This window comes from Cuculus canorus, chromosome 8, assembly GCF_017976375.1.
Source record: "Cuculus canorus isolate bCucCan1 chromosome 8, bCucCan1.pri, whole genome shotgun sequence".
Classification (NCBI taxonomy): domain Eukaryota; kingdom Metazoa; phylum Chordata; class Aves; order Cuculiformes; family Cuculidae; genus Cuculus; species Cuculus canorus.
Window position 1 is genome coordinate 12582283 of NC_071408.1, and position 7798 is coordinate 12590080.

Here is a 7798-nt window from a genome sequence, read left to right on the forward strand (position 1 = left end):
TGTCAGCAGGATGCACCAGCCTGGCCACACCTCCCAGAGTCCTCAGGGAGTCTTGACCAGTTTAGGTGATGCAGGGCTGAGCAGCACAGCCTCCCTCCTAACCTGACCTGGCCTCTGCCAAGCACCAGGGAAGTGTCTGGGCACACGGAGCATTAATTGCCAATTACATGACACATCAGGGTGACCAAGAACCAGAGACATCTACATCTTGAAAGCACGTAAGGCCAGGAAATAGTCCGATACCTCACAAGCACTTCACAAAAAAAAAAAAAAAAGAAATCACACTGAACTATTCAGAAGTTACTCATGCCTTTCATTAATTAGGAGGAATGTAAGAAGGGAGCTCAAAGAGGTAGTTAACAGCTTTCCTGTGGCAGGAGAGAAGAGACACCATGCTTCCCAGATACGCACAGGCTATTTGTGCAAGGCAACAGAAACAAAACTCCCTTTGAGCTTTCAAAGACAAAAGCAGCCAGCAGTGCAGCCAGTGAGAATACACTGCAGCAAAGACAAGTCAGTTCCAGTAATTTATTCATTGCAGCATTTGAAGTACACCAGGTATTTTGTGAAGATCCCCAGACATACAGCAGGGAGAATACTCGATACAGTAGATTTATATAAAAGTTAAATAGATAAAATGTGGTAACCTCTCACTCTTGTTAACATCAACAGCTTCACTCTTTTCAGCCAGTTGTGACTACAACATATGTTCCAGGGGCCAGAAATGTGTCTTTCCCCACAGCTGAGGCAAGGATTGTACTTCTCAGCCAAGCTCTTCAGGAGCTTAACTCCAGATGCTGTGCAGGGCTTGACTTCCAATAAGGTTCAGTCTTGTTAAGCACATTTGGAATGTAAGCTTCAGCTTACAAATGAAGAGTAGCTCCTCTGAAGATGGGCCTTCAAGTACTTCAGGATCAGACAGAGGTAATGTGTTCAAGCCATCTAGAAAGACTGGTACAGCCAAGACTCAGGGCAGCACCCCAGACTATTGCCTCTCCTGCACTAAGCAACAAATTTTGATGATGTTTCTGAATTGTGCAGAGTTCAGTCATGTTTTCACGAGACATTGCTTTGCAACTGTGTTAAGACAGTCCACCTGCTGTAGGTCTCCAGTTTTATGCCAGAAAAATATCAGATACGAGAAAGACTAAGTATTTCTCTTCAGATTTCACATTTCCATTTTCAGGAACTGTTCATCTTCTGTAGAGAAAGAAGATGGGGTCTTAAGCCACATGCCTGCAAAACAGCAGGCAACACAAGTAGCACCAGAATGAAGAAAGTTCATATTACCAATACAAGACTGTTATCCCACCAAGACTGTCTTTACTTAATCTAGGAGATCACTGTATCTCTCTAGAGCCTGCTTCTCCAGTTCCAACAGCTTTTGGTAAAATTCCTCGGCAATTTCTTCATCCACATCAATCTGGAAGACAATAAGAACAGCACTGTGAGACCATCATATCTGTGGCAGCCACCACACATGCTGTAGGCAGGTCTGGGGATAGCAAGGTGCATCCCTAGAATTTCTACATTCACAGAGACGCAACCATCTGTCACTAGTGCACAAGCCAGAACACATGTTAAGAAAGCATCATCACACACTCATCCTTTTCTGACCATTGTCTTCACTGCCTTCCAGGCTCCAGCACAGGGCTGGCAGCAAGGAGTTGCTCTGGGAAACCTCACAGATCACCCTACATCCCTCCTTACTGCTCAGCATTCAACATGCATCTTGTTTCCATTTCATCCACAGGACACCCTTGGTACCAACCCTTCCATGCAAGGCAGATGGCAGACTGAGTCAAATACTCTGCAGAAGGAGGCTGCTGCTCCATTTACCTGTCTGGGCTCCACATAGTTCTTCCCCAGTCCAGAAGTACAGCTGTGGTATTTGACGAGTGCATCCAGGTACTCTGGCTTCTGTTTGAATAGCCACACCTAGGAAGAACAGCACAAATGTGTACAAGTCTAGTGCACAAAGTCCCAGCCAAGCCCGTAGTGAAGGACTCTACTGCCAATAAGACACCAAAGAACAATCACAGGTGCATTCACCAAGCAGGGCAAGATTTGACATCTGGAGAGGGCCTGAGCTGGCTTCCCTCAGCTGTGACTTACCTGAGCCAACAGTAAACCATGTCTATGCCCCAGTGCTAAACCACTAAAAGTTAAATGCAGCTACACTTGCTGATTACTGCGCTTGATGCACACTATGCCTGGTATTACCCAACTCCCTTCCCTGTGCCTGCATGTCTACAGCTGCTTGACTGCCAACTGGGAGAGCAGTTTTAGTATAGTATGTTTAGTATATACAGTATGCATAGTATGTTTCCAAAATAACTTATTTTATGGGCACTTGATGAAGATCATAAAACATCACATAGCAGACCAGCCTTGGCCACAGCTGGTCCCCCAGAACTCACTGCTGTATACTGCTCAGGGGTAAAATACACCACCACCCACCTTGCCGAGAGGCTCTTTGTTCAAACCAACAGACCCTGGAAGAGCCACCCAGAAGGAAGGAATATTAAAAACAAGTTCTGAACTACTTACATGAGCTTCTGCTCCATTATACGGTGTCAGAGTGTAAGTTTTGGCAAAAAAGCGGATCTGAGGGGAAAACAAGTATATGATAGACTCTGTATTTTGGCCCAAGGTTTCTTTGACAAGCTCTCTACAGCTCAGCTACACTAGATCACCTAGAGGTAGAAATGCTTCTCAGAGTTGATTACAGGTATCATTGCACACTTATGACTAAAGCATCCCTTTATCACCACAAACTCTGGTCTCTGCAGCTACCCATCAGATCAAGGAGCCTTGGCTCCATAGCCCTGCACAGAGCTCAACTCCAAAGCAAGTAGCAACAGGCCACACGTGTGCCTAGAAGAAGGGTTTCAAGAGCACATCAGGCAGTAGGCAGAGACAATCTGCAATAATGCCAGTGCCGAGGACAAGCGAGAAGGCATTGTCTCTCTATTGTCAGGAGACATGACCCACAAGGATCAGCTTCTGCCAGCTCAGGCAGCTTAAGCAGCAAGGCCAGTCTTGCTGCACCAGCATTCAGGCTCAGAGCCTGAATCAAAATGAATTAAAAAAAAAAAGAAAAATGAAGCCCAGAGGAAGAAAAGCAAGGAAAGTTTTGGGGAAGCAGGGGAGAGCAGGAGGCTTTGCCTTCTAAAAGGATAGAAACAAAAATATGAAAAAATAGTTTGTTGTAGAAATAAATAGCATTTCAAGGTAGAGGGGCCAGGTTTCATCCTGAGCAATGTCGCTACTGAAACGGAAGTATTTTACAAGCTCACAAGACATTGGCAAACCTTCCAAGAGAAGCCTTGATGAACACTACTGTGGCTGAAGAGCTGAACTTTGGCTCTATATACAATGTTGTCCAGCACCAAACTCCAAACTCAGCTTGGAAATCAGGGCCCCAGGATGCCGACAGGATAGTTTGCTGAGGGGCTAGCCTGCTCAATCCCACAGAAAGAGCAGCTGTATACAGTATGGATAGCAAGGAGCCATAAGCATGCTGCATTAGACTTGCAGTACGGCCTCAACAACTTACCAACCACATGATGGGCATTAGCAGCTTCCATAGAAAAATAGGCAAAATTCTGTAGGTCATGTTAGACATAACAAGACCAGGGCAAACAACACTGGAATACAGACCCTGCAGAGAAGAAACTGAGTCAGCATGCAAACACACAACAGTTAGTATGATCCATTCTTCAACTATTTCCCTCCTAGTACTTCTCAGCAAGAAAATGAAGGTGAGTATTGAGACTAGTTAACAGTAGATGCTCTCCTCCCTAAAAGTTACCACAGCCAGAGAGTGATTAGATAGTTATTTCTGAGAAGTCCAAATTGGAGATGTTGATGTTAAATCTGTGCCCATGGCAATCCCATGACACAGAAGGCACAGCCTCTCAACACATCACAGCCTCAGGTTGCAGCCTACACGCAACAGCAGTCGTCACACAAATTACAGCCCGCTCAGGCTACTTCACCTTTAAGAGATAGTGTTCTAGGACTAAACCATTTTCTCCTGAATTATTTCAAAAGAGTGCAATCACTACTGCTGGACCAGGGCTGTAGCTTGCCAACAAAATCCAGCAATCCTTGTTGGGTAGGGGTGGCATGTTGCTTCGAAATCTTAGTGTGGTAAGCTTGAATACCACAATGGAGCCTGCACTTCAAGTGCCTGCAGGCAAAGCTGCGTGAGCAGTCATGTTCTGATAAGCAGATGCATCTGAAAACAGTAGGACCTCTTTGCTCTTTAAAATCAGTTCTTCAGTCTCAAGAGACAGCTAGATCTTGCAAGGCAGGGGTCACTCCTAAGAACCTCTTCTTTCAGCTAAAACCCACTGATGAGAACCCCAGAAGCACTCTCTGGCAGATTCTCTTCCTCCCACACCTCTAGTTAAACTCCAGCTGTGCTTAGTTCTCACATGGGCATTAAGGAAAGTATCAGATGGCTACAAATAAATGCAGCTAGGTAACAACAACGTAACGAAAATTACAAAGAGCAGGATCTCATTAGGTTTCTTCAGACATCATTTACCTGCTTATTAAATTTCCTGTTCAGAACCACACTTGTCAGGTCAGTAGCATATTTGGAGGAACTGTATGATTCCTGTCCCTTGGCATGTTGATAGTCAGAAAGGCTAAAGGCAGACTTCCTGGCATTGCTGGAAGAGGTCCAAATGAGTCGTGAAGGTTTTTCATTACCACAGAGTAGAGACTCAAGTTGACGAACCTGTAAAAGAGTTGTTAGCTAATTTAACACAGTAATTTTAAAGTCTTATAGTTTTGTAAATTCTTTAGCTTTACAATTTTTAAAAGCTGCAAGCTTATCTCAGCTTTCCTATTCTTCGCTAAACTTCACTAGACTAGCCAGAAGCAGCAGCTACTCAGGTATAACTTCAGCCCAAGCTCCACCAGGAGCATTTACAAGCAACCACCATTCTCTTGAACAGCTCAGTTAAGCATCTCACAATTTAGCATAGCTAAGTCTTGATATTCATCCTGGGCAGAGATATTTATATATGGTTTACCTCTATCCACTGACTAACTAGAGTAATCTTGAAATTCTATTAACACTTGCAGTTACAATGGTCACCAATTATTACTATTTTAACAAAGCCTAAGACCTTTGCCTTATCATTCCTTATCTGTCACACTGCAGCCTACATCAGCATCTTAACTTATAAGACAGAACTAATTCATCAGTACTGTCTGTACTCATCGCTACCCACATGGATCACCATTCCGAAGGCTTGATCTTCATATGCAGACTCACCAAGATAAAGTGCCCAAAGAGGTTGGTAGCAAACACTTCCTGCAGTCCATCTCCATTAAGCCTGTCTGTCTGGGTCATTATGCCTTCTGCAGTAGTCAGCATATGAAGCGCCTTCCTAGGAGCCAAGGACAGAAGTTGTAGAAGAATGTCACTGTGAGGAAACTACTGCTCCCCTGCTGCAGTCCTTCAGAAGTATCCCCCACCCCTCATACTCCCCACAGACTTTCTAGTTTCCACCCCAAAGGGCTCTATTAATCCATGACAAAAAGACATCTTCACTTGCAAGTGCATCGATACTGACTAGGCTAGACTTGTCCCTTTCTTCATTTTAACACAGTAAAGTACCATTAAAAAAAGTCTTGTTTTCCATTTCACACTCAGATAACAAAATCAAGTCCCAACACAGAACTAAGCTCTAAGGCCAAGCCTAATGCAGATAAGGAAAGCAGTCCAGCAGCCCAACCACTGTATTAAGCTCAACACAAGTCACTTTGCTCCCTAGCTCAACTTCTCCATGTTGCTTAAAGACTAATGTTTACCACTATGGTGCTTATTAAAGTACTAGCTACAAAAAATACCATGATCCACAACTGAGAACTAAAAAAACCTGCAGCAGAACCAAAGCAATAGTAAGGAGGCCTAGTAAGAACAAGCTTCACCTCCCCAACAACACACCAGCATTTTTCATTCAACACCTTGTGCCAGGAGCTTCACACTTTGGACAAACCCATACCCTACGCTGCCATGCAGTGGGCTCCACACCAGGGCTAAGAAGCAGCATAAAGTGCTTCAGAGCAACCTAGCACTTCACCCCAGCCCACACCATGCAAAGCCATGCATCCCATGGGCACAGGCTCTGTGTCACACTGCGGAAGGGAGATAAGGTCTTCAGCCCTAGACCCTAAGGCAATGCCTTGGTCATGACAAGGCTTCCGGCACCCCATTACTGCCCCCAAGCCACGGACCCAGACGCCCCCAGCATCTCCTACCCAGTGAAGAGACCATGCCAGAGTGCCTTGAAGTTCACTTGTGGGTTGGGCATGATCCCAGCATTGAGGTAGACAAAGTCCAGGCGCTGAAACCTGCGTGGGGAAGAGCACCGGGGTGAAAAGCCGCAGGAAAGCTAGGTGGGGGCGGGGGGGGGGTGTCCGGTAGGGTGGGGACTGGGATCCGTTACCTGCATCGAAGCTCACGGGCAACACGCAGGACAGAAGCCAGGCTACCCACATCCACTTCTACAGTCGAGACCTGAGCATCGGGGTGGTTGGCCAGGATGAGGTCTCGCGTGGCTTGGCTCTTCAGGGTGTCACGGCAGGCGATACAGAGATGGATGCGGCCATCCTCCTCCAGCAGCCGCCGACACAGCGCCAGCCCAACGCCGCTGCAACGGAACCCGGTCAGGTACAAGCCGACCCCCAGCCCAGCCCAGCCCAGCCCAGCCCCCGCCAAACTCACCCGCTGGCGCCCGTCACCAACACCACTCGCTTCATCGCTCACTCCCGCGTCACCCCCGCCGCCCCAGCCCGCCTTAAAAGCGCTGCCTGCACGTGCCGCCCCGCCCCGCCAGGCCGCGCCGCCAAGCAGAACGCGCGGAAGGGGCGGGGCCGGCGGGGCCGGTGGCGCGATCGTGGGCCGAGGGGGGCAGGGCGCGGGGCCGCCCCTGGGGCCGCCCCGCCCTGCCTCGTTTGGCTTTACCTTCCTTCACCTCGCCTTGTAGTGCCGTGACTGATGTTGCCGTTCTCTGCCCTACCGTGCCTTGCTTTCCCTTGCCTTGCCCATCCAGCCCCTCGCGCCGCACGGCTGCAGCAGGCAGGCTTCCCGCAGGCAGCCGTGGCACACTCCGCCCTCCCATCCTTTGCCACAGAGAGACGTTTTGCAGCCAAACAGAAATACCCCCCGGTCACAGTTTCCTGGTGCTGATGTGGCGGAGAGGTCTTGGTGTGCTGGAGATCTTAGGTCAGTGTCACAGCTGGAGTAGGGGACGGACACACCAGCTCCCTCCTGCTCCCCAGGCACAGAGCCCAGGCGTTCATGCTGGTGGGAGCTGCAGTGCCTGTGGGGCAGCCCAGTGCTTTGAGCTCACTGAAGCTCTCTGAGCAAGGAGAGCACATCTGAGGGCAGAGGCAGGTGGGTACCAATTATGCAGCATGAACAAAGCTTGTTCATACTCCTGGATCAGATGCACAGTTGCTGTGCTGCCGCAGGCTACGTGAGCAGCAAGGACATGACTTCACCTGCTGCAGCCAGTGGGACAACACACAGGGAGACCAACCACAGAGCACAGACCTCTGTCCCTGCCCTCCGCTCTCCCAGGGCCACTGTCCAGCCTCAGTCCCTGTCCATGAGCATCTCCTGCCGTGGATGCTGAGACTCAAAGCACCCTCCTTATCACCTATGGAAATTGACAACCAGTGTGATTCAACCAGCAACTGTCTTAAGCATCCTTCTTCCATCTCTCACGTTGTTACTTGTGTGCATTCCTCCAAGCTCTCCCCACACAGCATT

General features: G+C 48.3%; 1 protein-coding gene across 2 annotated transcripts; it reads right to left on the minus strand.

The window, feature by feature from the left end:
* Positions 1-400: 400 nt before the first annotated feature.
* Positions 401-6929, minus strand: HSD17B7 (hydroxysteroid 17-beta dehydrogenase 7). Of its 2 annotated transcripts, XM_054073841.1 has the most exons (10): positions 6749-6929; positions 6471-6674; positions 6283-6375; positions 5294-5408; positions 4556-4750; positions 3560-3664; positions 2551-2607; positions 1840-1938; positions 1291-1423; positions 401-1200 (listed from the first exon to the last, which is right to left on the minus strand). In XM_054073841.1, the coding sequence occupies exons 1-9, from the start codon at positions 6781-6783 to the stop codon at positions 1328-1330; spliced, it is 999 nt and encodes a 332-aa protein (XP_053929816.1). In that variant the 5' UTR covers positions 6784-6929; the 3' UTR covers positions 401-1200; positions 1291-1327. The 2 variants fall into 2 exon arrangements, with proteins under 2 accessions (XP_053929816.1, XP_053929815.1); XM_054073840.1 differs by having other exon boundaries at positions 403-1423.
* Between the last annotated feature and the right edge of the window lie 869 nt (positions 6930-7798).

Bases quoted from the DNA above. Each gene is read 5' to 3' on its own strand.
- HSD17B7 (XM_054073841.1), bottom strand. From the start codon at position 6,783: ATGAAGCGAGTGGTGTTGGTGACGGGCGCCAGCGG. The intron at 3,665-4,555 runs GTAAATGATGTC...TCTTCTCTGCAG, and splicing joins ACAGGAAATTTAATAAGCAG to GGTCTGTATTCCAGTGTTGT. The intron at 2,608-3,559 runs GTAAGTTGTTGA...TTTTCCCCTCAG, and splicing joins TAATGCCCATCATGTGGTTG to ATCCGCTTTTTTGCCAAAAC.